The sequence below is a fragment of the Lepeophtheirus salmonis genome, chromosome 6 (assembly GCF_016086655.4).
Source record: "Lepeophtheirus salmonis chromosome 6, UVic_Lsal_1.4, whole genome shotgun sequence".
Taxonomy (NCBI): Eukaryota; Metazoa; Arthropoda; class Copepoda; order Siphonostomatoida; family Caligidae; genus Lepeophtheirus; species Lepeophtheirus salmonis.
The window spans coordinates 22,221,059-22,238,888 of record NC_052136.2 but is presented as its reverse complement, the minus strand read 5'-3'; the positions used below and the strand labels follow the sequence as shown (position 1 = coordinate 22,238,888).

Below are 17,830 nucleotides of genomic sequence, written 5' to 3'. Positions count from 1 at the left end.
ATGCCCTTTCCAGGTAGTTTGAGTTGAGCAAGATCATCATCAACCGACTCATCATAAAAGATTCTGGACTTAATATGCATAATAGGACTCCAAGGCATTGATTTTAAAGCTTGAAAAGTTCAAGATCTATTAAAAAGTTTTAGAGGATGTCAACTTACATGTATAAGTAGACATGTCAGTACTATAATGAATCCATTTAACATAGGAAATGAAGTCGATTATCATTATAAGTGTATACTACCTTCTTTAATGGCGATTGGGAATCGAACTCATGTACATATAGCCCGAAGAATACATTCTTACATGAGTGTTGCATAGTTGACTGCACGTTCTGAAAAAGTATTGTTTCTTAAGATATTTCCTAGGTTCAGATTGATAAATTGTAGTACTAAAATGTTTACTAATACCTAGGTATGTGAATATATACTAAATTGCAGTCAGTGTAAATTTAAAGAGCAATAAGCGTTGGTAAGAACAAAATCTGAATGCTAATATTCCCCCTATTCTGACCTATTAGTGAGCAAGGAGAACTATCTTTTATAGTTAGTGATGTAGATCTTGTGTATTTTTTTAACCTGCACATTATTTTGAATTAGTCCTCTGAAGATTGAATTTTTTTTTCTCAATTTTTATCTAACTTCTGAGTAGTGAACTTCCTTTCCTACTACATTAAATTATATTCAAAGCCTGATTGAACACTCGTGCGTGCCCATAAAATACGGAAAGTAAATTTGAGGATTGTCTGTGGATATATAATTGTAAGTCCTCTGACTCAGCGTAAAATTAATATTAACATCGTTGTAATTCTTGCAAATGTCCTGGTTTATTTCCTTCTCCCTCTGCTCCCTTAACACAGCTGATTGTAGCTGATCTAATAAAGCGTTATGACAGCTAAGCTTCACTCTACCCAAAAATTCTTAAAATTTTCAGGGTTACCCTCTCGATTTTTGGTTTATTTTTTTAACATCCCCAAAAAAATACTGTACTTTTATTACATTCTATTAGACGCAATTTTATGACTCACGGCAACTTAACTAGTATTTACATCCCTATTAACTTATACCTAATCCATGCCACTCCATCTGATCATTGAGGGAAGGAAAAAATAACTTTTTAGCTTTTTTTTCCTCGTTTTTCGATGTTAAAGTATTTAAGAACGCAGCTTATCAGTCCAATAGCCAAAAAAAGTTGAAACATGGTTAGCTCGTTTATTTTTTTATTTGTTCAGGTTTGAATACGTTGACATTAAATATAAATATAGTTTCAAAGGAAAATATTTTTTACTTTATTAATACCCATAAGGAGTCTCTTTTAATAGAGTGATTTCACTTATAAGTCTGATAATTTTTCATTGATGTGCACAAAGAGTAACATACAAAATATGTTTCGGAATTACTTTTCCACAAAAGGATTTAATTTTCTAATTTGAAAAATAAGAAAATAAATGGATAAATTATATATGTCAAATAAATTTTATATATTCCTAATAACTTTCAAAAAAATATTAATCCTTTTATTACCTATATATAGTGATTATTCGATTATTTTTATTTTTTTTATACCAAAAATAAAAAAATACGTATGCAAATTATAAAGTTAAAATTGATAATGTTCAATAGGGAGAAGTAAGAACAAAAAAAATCTTGCACAAAATTCCTAAGAAGAGGAATATCCATTTTTTTAACCCTTGGTTACTGGACTAGATTATCATGCACGCCAAAATTTATAAAATGCTTCTTATTTCTTTGAATCTGTTATTGCCAATATTTTTCAGTATGCTCCTAAATATTCAATTTGATTAAAAACATTTCTTTATTTATCTAATGATGTATTGTTTATTAAGCAAATTTTTTAATCGAGGTTTAGAAAGTTTAATTAATTGTTTGGCTTCAAAGTTATTTCAATTTGTTTTTCCTTTTGATTTCTTGGGTTCTTTTTTTTCTTCAATGTGAAGACTGAGGCATACAATAGTAACTACAAAGTCATACTCATGTAGGTAATATTTTATTCAATACACTCAATCTCATCAAAAACGTATAGATTGTAATATTATTTTTTTAAATTTGGATAACATAATGAATATTTCATAGAAATATTTATCCAAAATTAAAATAGTATTGCTTTTAATATCCTAATAGGAAATCAAAATTTGTTGAAACCCCTTACTCTTGTTGTTAAGGTTAACTAAAAATAAAGATATGTAATTGTGATAATCATTTAACTGATATAATCTAATTGAATATATTTTCTTTTTTCTCAGTTCACTAACCAAATTATAAAAAGAAAGTTCATTGAACCTCCTATATATTATGTGCAGTCCAATATTTTTTCTGTCAATTATAGACTTTGTTTTATCTATAGTTGAGAACCTTCATTTAATTTAATATACTTAATTTGACACCAATAAGGTCAATGTAAAAACAAATCTCTCAATTTTTTATTATTTTATCATGACAATGATTTTTGTTAGTTTGAATACAATTTTTTATTCCTTCAATAGTCAAATCATAATATATTTTCCAGAAATTTAAAATAAGAATATAAATACAATCCGGATTTGATTTTCCAAAAAAATCAAAAGATTTTAAAACAATGAATAAACCATTATCATGAATGATGTGTACAAATTGCAACATGTACAAAAAATTAGAAATAAAAAAATAACTTATATTTTTCCTAATGAAAATAGTTGTTCAATGATTAAAATTCCATTAAACATTGGTTTCTTTGTAGAGAAATAGTTTGGGGTTTTTTTTTAATATAACAGTTATCATTAACAAAAAATATATTTCTATTGCACATAAGAATATTAATCGGGAGTAAAAATATGCATCTTGTAAGTTTCAGGAACTTCTACCAAAATCATTAATTTTACATCAAATATTTTTACTTTGTCATAAAATTTGTATTATTTTTTTTATACAAACACAAGATCAAATTTTTTACTCATATAAAAAAAATAATAGTTCTAAAGAAAAACAAGGCTCTTTTTTCCCCTTACTTCCAATCGTTTTTTGAAAAACATCTAATGAATGTAATAAAATAATCAAAATACCAATGTTTCATGTTGTAAAAATAAACTCAAGTACTGCCTGGGGAATTAATATTGCGTAGTTTAATTCCCCAAAAGCTATAAAACCAAGTGACAAAAAACTCTTGTTAACATGAAGAGATTTCCCTTGTTATTTGTATATTTTCTCTCTCCTAGAGTGTTGCTTTAAAGGTACATACATAGATTTACATCACTACATCACTAACAAGGATGACGATACATTATCATTTTCCCCATAAAATTTGTATTCTCTTTCCATTATTTAAAAGGACCCTCATCAATCCTAGTGTACAAATAGTATTATTATAGCGATCCTAGTTCGTACAAATTTGATAATGTGGTTCTTGTTTTGCCAGCTTTTTATAGCGTTTGAGTTATCTTTGCTTCGGACGCAAGCTTTTATGAACTGAAAATAAATTGTTATGTCGGTATTTAAAAAAAAAATCTTGAAACGGATATAGTAACCTCTATAACTTAATAACTTTTGAGAAAAGAATAGCTAAAAGCAATTATTAAATGTTAGAAATATACAAAAATGTAATTACGTATCTCACAAGTACATAGAAAAACAATTATTTATGGTATGTAGATTCTAAATTCTACTTATGGTATAGCAAGAAATTATAGTTATAACTTCCCCAAAAAATTAACAGTTTTTCATAAACATTTAGTAAAATGTTAGTGTTATTTCAATAAGAATGAAATAATAATGAATCAGCTTTAGAATATAAAGAAAATAAACATTGTATGATTATATTCAAGAAAATCTTTTTTTAATTTCATCAGATGCAGTTTGGTAACAAAAAACATGCCTATAAAGCAATTGAGAGTTTAAAATGTGACACTAATTTTGTTTCTAAAAATTTGGGAGTGCTGTAATATTAGAAAGACTACCTAAGCATTTTTTCATATGTTTTTACAACTTTCTACAATTTAGTGTATTTAATGCATTTAATTTAGCAAATAAAGGACAACAAACAAATGCCATAATTGTTCCTTTTTGTATTATTAATCTTATTACTATATTTAACAATGGAAGTTCTTAAATCAAAAGTATTTATAGAGAAAAAAGATGATTTTAACGTGTTTTCTAATCTTAACACTTTCAATTAAATTAATAATTGTATACACAGTCACACATTTAATGAAAACCACTTATCCTACGACGAATAATAAATTTTTCCAATTAAGTAAACTATTATAACTAGAAAATTTAGAATAAACATGCTAATTAATCCAATATATGTAACAAAAGGCTGTCAAATAACATTGGTTCTAGAAAAATCCAAATGACCTAAAAAAAAAATTCTTAAGAAGAAGATTAATCCATAAGAAGTTTCATTTTTACGCATTTATATGAAAACTGAACTGTGTTTTGAGAGACTTGAAATATACTCTTCAAAAAATAAATATCATGAGGTATTAAAACTTCTTTGATGAGCAAAATCTGAAAATTCAAATCTTGATTGAATGACAAAGCTCTTCTTGTTTAAAAAATACAATTTTTTTAATATTTAAGGGAAAAAAGGGTTTTCCTTTATATATATATCTATTTTTCTACGAAAATAATTTTGGTAGTTGACCATCCGATATATCGCAATGGTCTTTTAGAGGGTACATATACATTTTGCAACAACATAATTTCTTTTACCCAAAGGCAATAAAGCAAGTTTTATAAATCACAAACGTTTTATTTTTTTCCTAATGATGGTAGACATGAAAAGTTTTTTTTTTTTTTTTTCCTTAGTTTTGAAAAGCATCTGTGATAGTTGTCCCTTATTGTCTATACAATGAATTCATCAAACATTGGTTTTTAAACCCTGAAATTTTTTGATTTTGTTTGTTTCTTCTTAAATAACTAATCATGGAGAAGTTTAGTAGAATGATTATTTCTTACAAAAATATGCAAATATTCATTAACTCTCTGTTAATAAGCTGGAGTATTATACAGCTAAAATTTATAATAATGTTTTTTCCCCTTATAATCTTCATTTTATTGCAAATACTTTTCAGTGTGCTCCTTATCTTTAAATTCAATAATATGCAGTTATATAATTTATCTCGATATTGCCTTGTTTAGGATTTATTTGTAAATTAAGCCATTTTTAAACAAGGTTTAGTGGGTTTAAAAAATCAGTTCTCCTTAAAAAGCGTTGTTTTGTTTTTCCTTTTGATTTCTCGGATTATTCTTGTTTCAATGTGAGGACTGAGGTGTACAAGGATAGCTACATAATAACCATAGGTATTGATGCTATTATTTTAATGTATATACGGGATGGTATTGATTCCCTAAATTTGCATAACGTAATTAATATTTCATAGAAATCTTTATTATTGATATAATGGATAATAATCTTAATTTTGTTGATCCCCTTACTACTCATGTTGACAAAATAACTATTTTAATAAAGATTATATTTTTCTTGATGTCTTATATTTATTTTGAGAATTTTAATTGATATTTACGAATGCAAAATATATGGAATGGTTTAAAAAAATGATACAAAGTTTAGATGATCTAACTACTTTATTATTTTAACTGTTTATCATGTAATGAAGTACATTCTATTCAGAAATCTCATTTTTTACTTAGTTCATTAACCCCATAAAAATTAGAAGGTTCACTAATGGAGAATTAACAATAACACGTAGCATGACCACGGGGATGGATTACGAGGCAGCCACCAGTTTGGCCTTCAGGTCGTCCAAAATCCTTGCTGGGAGTCATACAGACTCTGCTCTAAAAAAGGGACCACATGGAGAGGGGCCAGACTGTCTTATCCCATAAGCCACTCAAATTAGTATTACACCCACTGCTGTGTCTCTCTGGATGTTTGTAAGAGGGCACCATCTCTTTGGAAGGTCTATGGCTAATTATGGAAGTGTTATTGGGCCCAGGGAATAAGACCTCCCTCCAGGATGGTGCTGATGTACTCCTTGGTTTGATCTTCTCTCCAGGACGCACAAACACAAACGTGGTCTAATGTGGCAAACCAGAATTATACTTCTAATTTAGAAGAGAAACCTACCATTGGAGCCCTCCCACCCATTGAAGCTATGAGTAATGAAGTCCTTTCCTATCAGAGTTCGACTCAGGGGAAGTCCTGCATTCCTTCTGAGGAACATTCTAGTAGTTCCCTCGACGTACAAGGTACTTTGAGTGGAGGCCAAATCCCTCAAATGAGGTTGTCGGTCCTTTAAAAGTGACAAATAACAAGAGATAAATATCTCCCGAGTTTTCAATTGTTCGAAATCATTATGATGTGTCAGTAAAAACAAAACAAGCATGACAAAATAAACAAAAGACTCTGAAAAATCAGCCCACTGCTTCTTCCTCTAATGTAGTTCAATGTCCCATATCAAGGATTTCGGGTCCGGTGAAGTTTCAATCCCAAGCCGCACTAGAACAACGAAAGAAATCCTAATGGCAGCTCAACAGAAAATCAATAAAAATAGCAACAATTTGTATTAGAACAAAATTATTAAAATAAAACCTTTTTGGAATAAAGAGATATTTAATTTATCAATCGATGTGATCGTTGTTAACATTCAATGTGAATTCAAAAGTAAATCTCATGAGAGCTTCGAAAGTGTGTAAGTATGTAATTAGCATTTACAATACAGACATAGTGTCTCTTTGACACGAGAGTATCGGATATATACAACATAACAAAATTATTCTACAACTCCCACCAAGTCTTTGTAAGCAGCGCCTGTAAAATAAACACCCATTCATCCAGAGGAGTAATTATATAAGTCAAAAAGAGCCTGAGCCCCAGTCTCAAAGCCTCCGATACAAATGGTATCCTTTTGGTCGTGGAAGTTGATTTTCTCAGTATGAGGGTCGAAGTTATTGCCGTCTACGAGGCTAACAAGGGATAAAAATCATTTTTTTAGTATTCTTATATTAAATTATACTTCCCTTGACAAAGATAAAATAATTATGGGATACCTTAAAGTCATACAAGATCCTAATCGAGGCGCTATTTGGTATGAAGGCTCTCGTAACAAAAATAACTCTAAAAATCTAGAAAATATGATTCGGTCCCTTTGCTTGGAGGACTTAAGCCTTCACTTAGACAAATCTTCTCCAAAAACAACTTATATAGGAACTAAGAAGTCTGCAAGTTAAATAAAAAGTCACCTGAACTACGTCCTTGCATCTCCGTCTATTGCTTCCCTCCTCTCAAATTGAGAACTTTTCCATCCCAGATTTCATATCATAGTCCTTTGTTTGCCTTATTCTCATATCCAAAGATAACCAAAAAGTCATTTTGGAAACTTAACGTATCGCTACTTGAAGAACGCAAGAAAAATTCAGGTTATTATTGATGAGATCCTAGAAGAGTAGAAAGGAGGATTAGTATCGGCGTCGAAGACCCTCAAAAAAATAGAATACCTCTCCAAAATCTTACTTCAGAAGAAGGGAAAGGAGATGGCACTGCGGAGATGGCCCCTAAGAGAGAAACTGCAGGATCTCAAGTGTCTCAACGATAGTGATATTAATATACGAAAATAACTGTATTACTTAATTGAATAGGAGGCCATGGGGGCTCTGATCAGAAGCAAATCCAAGCTCATGGATGCTATTATTAAGGGAAAAATACCGATTAAACTTATTGAGAGTTTCAATCAATCCCTCAGGCTCTCCTCCGGTGAGATTACATCAGATCATCAACCCATAGCTAGCGAAGTCCACTTTTATTATTACAATCTTTTCAAATGCTCCAATTGCGTCAATGAAAATAAATACTTGCACTGTAAGCAATGGCGCACGTTGCAATCGAATGAAGATAAAAAGGGCGGGAGAAAAAAGAAACACTGACCTACCAATATACTCCCACTCTTAAATACAATTATCTCCAAAGAAGAAATATTCAATTATATTAAAAGTTGTTCAAATAAATTGAAAGCCCCAAGTCCTTTTTAATTCTATAAGACCTTTATGTGTCCTCTTTCCACTGTTCTAAAGGGGGTATTTGCTGAAATCTTTGAAAATGGGTTAATCCCAAACTTCATGAACACAGGAGTTATCACTCTTATCGCGAAAAAGAGAAAAGATCATTATAAGCCTATTACTTAACTCGACAATTCTTACAAAATTTAGACAGGAGTCCTTAATTCCAGAATAACACAAGCACTTCCATAGATGACAACACCATCACAAAAGGGCTTGATAAAGGGTCGATTGATTCAGGAAATTCCAAAGTCATTGCAAGATTTCATGGAAAGAGCTAAAGAAATGAAAAATAGCTTTGCATCCATCCTAATAGACTTATAAAAAGCCCTTGACTCTATTAATTTCAGGTTTATTATAAATCAGCTCATTTATAATTACAATCCTCCTAATTTTTTTCAAATGATAAAATGTATTCTCGATCCATCCTTCTCCAGGATATTTCTACCTGGCGGGAGTGGTATCATTTCTGTACAGATAGGCTGTAAACAAGAGGATCCCCTAGCTCCTTCAATATTTTAGATAGCAATTCACCATCTTTACAATAGTATTAAATGGAATACGAAGATTAAGAGTCTAAAAATGGGAAATAGATCCGTAAAAGTGTTACTCTATGTATATGTATTCTGTACTGGCACAACAAAAGAAATTGACTTATAATTTTTCTTTTACGATATTTTTATTTTATTGTATAACTTTTCTATTGTCACTGAATATTCAGAGTACGTAAAAACTCAGTTTGAGTCTGAATATGTAGCAAAATATGTATGCATTGATATTTGATTGTGGCTTACATTAATTTTGATCCATTATTAGGGTGTTTAAAATCAAGTTCCAATTTAGCCCTACTTTTCCGATGCAAGAACTTCTTTTTCAGCACCCTAGAATTTGTTTGGTTTTTCTGGCCACCACCCCATCCCCACTTATCTGGAAAATTACTTCTTTACCCATAAATATGATTTTTTTAAATCTATTTTCTAAATATAAGAATATACTCGTAATCCTTAAAGCCTTGTTATGCTTAAAGCAATAGTTGTATAACATTTTAAGTTTGTAGGATACAGTTTTAAGGTAATATAAAAGGGTCTATTTCTTCTATATTTTTATTTTAGTGCGTGTGTTAGGGTGTTCACGTTTTAGGGTTATCTATTAATTCAATTTTTTGTTGTATTTTAATAAAAAAAAGTTATGTTTGTAATGTTTCAGTCTTCAAAGGGCGTTTTTTTTTAATATCTATAGCCATTCGAAAATGACATTTTAACTACATTCTCTATTTGTTAAGGGATTCACAAGTTTCAATTTTAAAGTTATGTTGTTGCTCAATTTGATAAGTTTTAATTTTTTAAATTTATGTTGTTGAATTACAAAAGTTTCATTAGTTTTCTTTTTCTCAAGTGATGCATTAGAAAGTCATCTTAATTTTTCATTTTGGAGAAAAATTAATTGTAGCCCAACGAAATATTTTTTAAACATTCGGATGGTCTGAAATTAAAAATTATTTTTTCCAGAGTGTTTAAAAGTGATGCAGCATTAATTTGCTCATTTATGTAAATTAACACTATTATAACTAATAATACTGAACTCAAGAAAAGCCTCGAGACTCAAATTAACTAATGAAAAGTTATGCATTTGAAATGACCTCGAAATAAATCCGAGGCCTTGACCTAGATTTGATAAAAATATTGAACAACTTGGAGAAAAGACTAGATACTTGTGTTGCATTTTGGTCTGGACGCCCTAGATTATTTTGAAACTGTTATATTTTTGTTGGACTGAACTCATTATATCCTTTCAAGAAGTACGGTCTAAATTGTCCCAATAAAAAAAACACTCTGATCGGTCTCATAAAAAAATTTGGTCTAGACCGATATTACACATCTGCACAATGACGTCATATGAACTCTACTATATTTTTGTACACGATTAAATTTTGGTCCAAATTACTCTAGAAAAAATCACTTAAGAACGAATCAAAACATAATGCAACTCGGTCAGAAATTTAACACAACTTTAAAGCAAAGATGGTGTACTTGGTATAAAAGAGGGACCTTCTCCCACTTTGGATTCATCGGCACAAGGAATTGGTAATTCATTTTTGGAAAATGTTAAAAATTTCAACTAATTTAACTTTTTGGCGTATGGAAGATGGAATTTCACTATACACACTATATAAATAATCTCTTACATAAATAAATGCAGAATTAAAAAAAAAAAATATGATAATATTTTTCTGAGGTAAAATTGCTTACTATTATTTCTAATTTACCCATCTGTCTCTTTGATGGTTTCCTACAAGAGTGGTTTATTTCATAACAGTAAAAATATTATAAACACATCAAAACATTGCACATTTCAAGAGATTGTAAGTGATAATAAAAGGTGCAATTTACAAAAATTATATATAAAAACAAAGCAAACTCATTATTTTCATTGATTAGATTCGAGTTAAAATGATGTACTCCAATTCGATAAAATTTCCCGTAATAGAGTTGTATACCCTGTTCAATTTTCTATCCATGCTCTTGTTGTCCAGCCATCAAAGTGTAGTTCTTCAACCCTTGTTATTTTTCTCTTACTTATTTCGAGTAGTTGCACCTTTGAAAACATCTCTATTACTTTCTTACACAGTCTACAGTAAGGTCTTCCATTTTCGTAGCTAGATAGTGGCTGATTAACCAATTCAATTTTTATCCACTAAAATTTAGTTTAGAGCTTTGCAAGTCCTCCTCACCTAATGTAATCCTCAACTTTGTTGTAAAGGATATTGGGTCAATTGTGTTCAGGATATTCTTGAGCTGAGTATATACAAATATTCAAGTCCAAGTCAAGTCTTGAGTCTGTGATTGTGAGATGAAGTCAAGCTCATTGTTCCCAGCTCTGATACTGTATAAAATATATGATACATTTATTAAATTCGTTAAAATAAAAGCACTTCCACTCCAACTAGTCCCTTATAAGTCGATATCAACTTTTGAAACTAATAGAGAAACATATTCATATTTAATTATTCTTCGCATATTTTTATGATGTAAAACATTTAGATATATTCTTCATAGGTGTATATACATACAAGCAACATATGGAATTTTGCTTCTATTAAAGTTAGTTGATATAATTTGAGAATATAAGTTATTTTTTTAATGGAAATATCAAACAACAAATAATTTATTTTAAATGATATGAATATTTGTCAATAACTCCCATTTGAAAACTATTAATGGAGGAAAATATAAAAATAAGGAAATTGTATTAACGAACAACATTTAAATTGACCTAAAAAGATTATGTAACTATTGATATAATATATTATCTAATTATAATATGATATAATTAAATTTTATTTTTAAACCCTTAAAGTATGTCATTATCACGCAACTACGTCAATAAAAAATGTATTTTTGCTTTAAAAAAAAATTTCTTTTTCATAAGTCTTGCCTTAAATGTGGAAGATAGTGTAGGTTGCTATTAATAGTTAGTAACATCTCCGCTGCATCACTACCAATTATATTTTTTCTTTTAAACATAATTTCCCCAGCAATAGAAAATATCCTCTGGCTATGTACAGAAGCTGCTTGAAAGATAAGTATTGCGTGGCTTCCTCAAATAAGTTTGGTAAAATATTATATCCTTCAATTTTATACAACTTCAATTAACTTATCTGCTGTAGAATTGATCTAACTCCTTTTTATTTTAGTTAGTAAAAATACACAAATTAGAACTCAACTATAAATAAGGTTTCTCAAATATTTCGGTTTTTGATTTTAGGTATTTATTTAAGTTTTTAAATAATATTTTTGGTAAGTTTAATTAATTTTCAAAAAATTGTCAACTTCTGTAAATTAGAGATTTTTACAAGCTCGATTAATATTTGTATCCAACACTACTTTAATATATATTTTTATAATTCTTTCTTTTCACTTTAGAAAAAAGCATATATTTATTTTTCTATAGTGGTCCTTAAAGATTTTTACTTCTGTAAATAATTTAATTCCAAGTAATTTATTTATACAAAGTCCTATTAGCGTGAATGTGTGTAATTGATAGAAGACTAAGGGTAATTTTTTGTCTGATTAAAAAACTAATTGACTTTTAATGATGTTGATTTATACTTAGTTGTACCTTTATATATATATTAGGGTAATGTAGTTTCCCTAACATTCTCAGAATCAGGGGAACCTGATATTGTTACTTCAGATAGGTAAGTAGAACACATTTACAAAGTTTTATCAAATTTGGTTTGTATTTATATATTGCAGTTTATAAATGCTTATGGATCCGAACATTTTTGTTAGTCGTTTAAAAAAAATCAATGTTCAAAGAAAGATAATCGTGTTCTCATTTCGTTTTTAACTTTACTTTAAGAGAGAGAAGAAGAAAAGAGAGAGAGAGAAAAAAAAAAGGATTTCCTCTGAGGACTCTTGAATGTCCGTTTTTTGGAATTCCTCACTCACTACGGATATGCAACGAGTATCTTTTGTCTATGGAGATTGAAATAATTTATTTATAAAGTTGGAGACATGAGGCTTAATGTTATGACAAACTCTTTTTCTCCTTTTTCTTTCTGTGTTTCTATCTCTTTTCTCTTTTAGTTTCTATCTCTTCTAGAAGGGCATACAAATATTTATGGATTTATGAAATCAATTCCAAAATGAGTTTTATCCTTTATAGATTGTCCCGGCCTTATCTCAAATTGACGACGATATAGAGGCTCTTTGTTTTTAAATTAAAGTTCATACTTTCAACTATCCAATGAGATACTTTTAAACTTTTTGAGTCTTGAAGGTATGAACCTTTGACTAAAAAGCGCATATTTTCCACTTTAAACAAAGATAACACGAGTTATAGTTATGATGCAGACATTCTAAAAACGGTTTTATAATTTTTTTGCAGTCAGTTTTAAAATATATTAACATAATTTATCCTTATCTTCATCACAGAGGGCTTAAAATAGCTTTGAACCTTACAAATTACAAAAAAATAATAAAAACTGTATGACCTTTTTCAGAAGGCCAAAAGGCTCTGAGATAAAAAATAAGACCACATTTGGAATCAGGGGCTCAAACTATATTAAATTGAGCATATGTTGTTCTTGTGCATTAAAAAAAGTATAATAATTTAATAATTATAATTAAATGAATAAATACTTTATAGATATTAATAGATAATTTGTCAATTTTTAAATACCAACTACTTTTTTCTTGGTTTCTTTTTCTTTGATGTGGATGGGAAAATATATTGTTCTCAACCACCTTAAGGATTTTCTGAAAGTTTATTTTCTTTCTAGCTTGGCCAAAAAGTCTTGTGCTATCTCCGCTCTTTTTTTTTACTCCATTGTTAACCACAGTCATGTTAGCAATTTTCTCTTTTTTTATGAAAAAGCAAGGAGGATTTCCATTTTCAACTGTTTTCTGAAAGAAGCTGTCATCTACGCTTATGATGACAAAAAAAAAAGACCACAATTCTTCTTCAACAGCACGTAATAAATCCAAGTATTCTACAATATCTTTTGAAATCTGTGGTAACGTTGGGTTTCCATATCTTGAGCCATTACTCTTGCTGCGGAATCTTTGTTCGAAAGTCAGGAATTTTGATGATATCTCTGTTTTGATGTCGTCTCCAATTTGATCACATCATAGTGCTAATGGTACGAGTTCTTTAGTTAGGTCCCACCAATGGGCCGAGAATGCCTTGATTGCCTCATATGTACAAGTTTGATCGATTTTCTTATAACTGGTCAAGTTATTGACTAGTATGAGACCATTAAAAGATGCTGCTGAAGAAAGCGGAGCTGTAAAAGTGTTTAAAGCAATTTAGTTATTATTGGTGTCTAGTCACAAATGCAGTTCTTTAGGTGATTCTTGAACTATATTTTTACTGAATATATCGATCTTCATAGCTTATAGGTCTGCGTTTCTCTGTGTAAGGGACCAGGTCTGATTAACTATCTAATACCTTTGTCATTTCCCTCACTTAACAAGTACCAGTCAATACCAGTTTCTTATAATTCCCACTAACAAAAGTCAATGTGACAACGTTTGCAACGCTGAAGACCTCTTCTTTCTTCTCGTTTAGTCTATTGTCCAGAGATGCATAGTTGAGGTTCTTGATATCACTAAGTGTGAGTTGTTCAACCACAGTATTGAATCTTAAATAATAATAAAAATCGTCCATTTTGACCATACAAAATTTAATATTAATTTAGTAACCAAATATATTATAGAATACCTAAAGATAAAATTATTTAAACAATTCCTAATTCTTTCGGCAGTGCTTGCCTAAAACCAAATAACAACCGATCAAATATTTTAATTCTTGGTACATACTTGAAAATAAGAAATGAATACTTAAGCACTGCGCTGTAGAATTTGAAGAATGTACTAGTAACTGTGTCGGAATATGTGTTCAACTATCGTTATTGCAATACTTTAGAAAGGGCTATCAGATTCTGACAATAAATTATAATTTGGGGAGATCTTTAACACGCTAAATGTGGTTAATTTCTGTATATTTTAGAATACAATATATATATATATTAATAAAAAATAGAAGGAGGACCGGTTGTCCTTTATAATAATGTCAATTTTATTTATTAATCAGTCTAGGTGCAATCACTTATTGCTCTCTACAATCAGGGAAAAAAAGAGGGTCACAAAAAAAATAATTAAACAAAAAAATGTATTATTGATATTCTATTTAGTAACATGTTTTAAAAATAACGTTCAACAAAAAAGTTTTCCAACATACGTGTTAGAAATTGCAATTGGGCAAGAGGTAAACGCTAACCAAATTTGCAAAATTTTTGAATTTGTGTTCTACCTATCTAGCTGCAGTACCGAAATAAGGGTCCCCTGATTCTGAAAAGGATCATCTTAGTTTATATTGATTTTCGCAAACATAATTACCTTTTTCCAAATTAATATAAAACAATTTCACAAGCTCTGAAATCCTGTTCAAATTGATTTTTTTTTATTTTTTAAATTGCACCAATTTCAAATTATTACATTACACTGTCGGATAACTTTAATTATAGCTCTTTACCATTACTTGATACAAAAAAAAATCCCAAAATCTTTATAACAACACGTGTACAATGACCCATATAATGGATTAAAAAATTGAACTTTTGCACAAATTTTAATACTTTTCTGGTTTTGTTTTTTCAAATATAATATCTGGTTTTTGTCCTTTTACAAAAAAAAAAAAAATGAAAGATACATAATAAAAAAATGATTTCATATGAAACTTTTTGTAATGTTTTAATTGTTATATCTGCTATTTTACAAAAAATATGAAATGAAAATACTGTTCTTAGAAAAATTACCATGTATTAATAAAAATAATAAAAATTTCTTCTTTTTTTTCTTCATTTAGGTAAAAAGTGGTTATCAAACGGGATGAAAAAGTTACAAATGGACTATAATAGTAATATTGAGTCCTCCAGCTTCATTGAAGACATATCAATCGAAACAGAGAATCGAGGGAAATTAAACAATACCAAGGACTCTGACGATAATAATATGGAAGAAATGGAAGACGATGCAGACATCTATTGGGGTGATTTATTTATTTTAGTACATAAGGGTAGGTCCTAGGCATATGCAATACCAAAGCTATACACCATGTGGCAAAACGTGCATATACACATATGCATATGTTTTACGTTATATAAAATCTATATTCAGTAGATTAAATCTTTTTTTCCAAGAAAGATGTCATTTATTATTATATTACAGATAACGTCACTTTATCATCTTCCCTCAGGAGATATGCAATTATTTTATCCCTTTGCAGAACTCACATAGGTATTCTGTTAAAAGATTTAATTCAATGAGGTAGCATAATTAGGAATATAAAATTGTTCCACTATATTTAACTCACCTATGAAAAAATTAAGCTATGGAACAACGTAGATTATGGGCGAAGCACTCGGGATAATTTGTTGTCTTGAAATCAATTTGCGTAGGTTCTATACTTGGATGTTCCTACAGAAGGAAATAAACTTAATGTATGTATATCTACTTTAAAAACAGTTCATAGTTCAGAAGAAATAATTGTAATAAAATCAAGTTTATTTATTCATAATAAGTGCAACTCTGTCTGACCAATTAAAAGAAAATAAAAAATACAGTTGTTTCGTAGCTAACTAATATTTTGATAAATATTAACAACGTTAATTTCCTTTTTCCCCCTGGTTAATAGCTTTGAAAAGTATAAGCAAATGCTAAGTGCATCAATAAAAAACATGTTTTGATATCCTTCAAAACATTTTGTGCTCTAATTAAATATTCTCAATTTCTTTGAAAATTCAAACAATATCAACTGGTACAGAGTACTTTATATAGTTACCTGAGTCAAAAAGGACCTTGTGCCTTAGAATTATCAAAAATTTTATGAAATTATGTAATTGAGGGCTTTTTACGCCCTCCTTGATTCCAGCAATTTCCACATGCCCATTTAATAAGTTATGTTAGGGAGGACTATCAAAACATTATTATCTTTATCAATTATAACGAAAGGGGAAAATGTAAAAAAAAAAACACTATCAAATTCAAGAAGAAGTGTTTCAACCTAAAGTCTTATCTTGTGTTCCAAGGTGGCTTAGTCTGTCTCTCATTTATTTATTACAAATTCATCAAATCTTCCTCTGATTCTTGCAATATGAAGTGGATTTGACAATTTTAAATTGATTTACAAATTAGATCCAATAAAAAGTAATATTTTTTTGTATGAAAATAATTTATGGTATGATCATACCACAAAATATTTTTTTTGCACAGAGCATACATAATGTAGTAAAGAAACATACCCTTTTAAGTCCTTCTAATTATAACTCATTAACTAACATTTTAATAACTATAATGGTAATAAAGTTTGGATTTAAACCAATCTAATGTTCGTTTTTCCATATTTTTATAATCATATTAATTTATTTAGAAAGCTCGGTTTAAATCCTCTGTTTAACAAACATTTCTATCATATGCAAAAGAAAAAAAATGATATCTTAAATGGTAAATTTTTATTATAAAATTTTCTCCCAACATTCTTTTGCTCAAATATGAATATATTAAATTATCAAATACTTTTCTTAAACCTAAGAGATCGTGTGGTGATAAAATATCATCCCTTTGTCAACCTTGACTTCCTATTCATTCTTTTATCTAAGGTATTAAAAGCAGCCATGTTTTTATTGTAATGGACGTGGGTTGAAAACATTTCCTCTGTTCAAGTCTTGTATGGACTTCTTGCTAAAAAAAAGGACATTAATTTTATTTAATGGCTTATAAAACGACCTAGAGCTATTGCACAAATAGTAAGAAAATATTGAAATTAAAAGAAAATAGAAAGCAAGTCAGCATTGCTAATTTTTAATATCAATTTCCCAATTTATAAAAAAATGAAAACTTTAAAGAATTGAAAAATTTGATAGATATTTATTATATGGCTAAATATTTTAACTTTTTTCCCAGAAGGGCCCATAAACAAAACACTGTCGGTACAATTAACTTCATATTTTCACAAATTAATTATATTTGTTACGATATAATTGACTATATAGCATCTATACTTTTGATGCTATGTACATTCGCTGCAGAAAGATCAGTTGCACGCCATTTTGCCCAATGATATTTATTCGTAAATAATATTAATAAAGTAAAGTTTGTCTGTCTATCGATGCATGTGAGCTTAAAATCTTTGATCGGCGTGACCGCTTGGTCTAAGAAATTACAATGTCGGAAAGAGCGTGTGTAGATGATTCTCAGCGCGCCATGTTAAATTACAAAAAAATGGAGAAGTGCATATTTAAGTTATTAAAGGAAAGT

General features: G+C 29.2%; 1 protein-coding gene across 1 annotated transcript in view; it reads left to right on the top strand.

The window, feature by feature from the left end:
* The window catches only part of LOC121120782 (uncharacterized), a 35,882-nt gene that overhangs the window by 677 nt on the left and 17,375 nt on the right, over window positions 1–17,830 (top strand). The window contains exon 2 of the mRNA XM_040715659.2: window positions 15,381–15,563. Within this exon, the coding sequence (XP_040571593.1) occupies window positions 15,381–15,563 (183 nt within the window). The remainder of the gene's footprint in view (window positions 1–15,380; window positions 15,564–17,830) is intronic.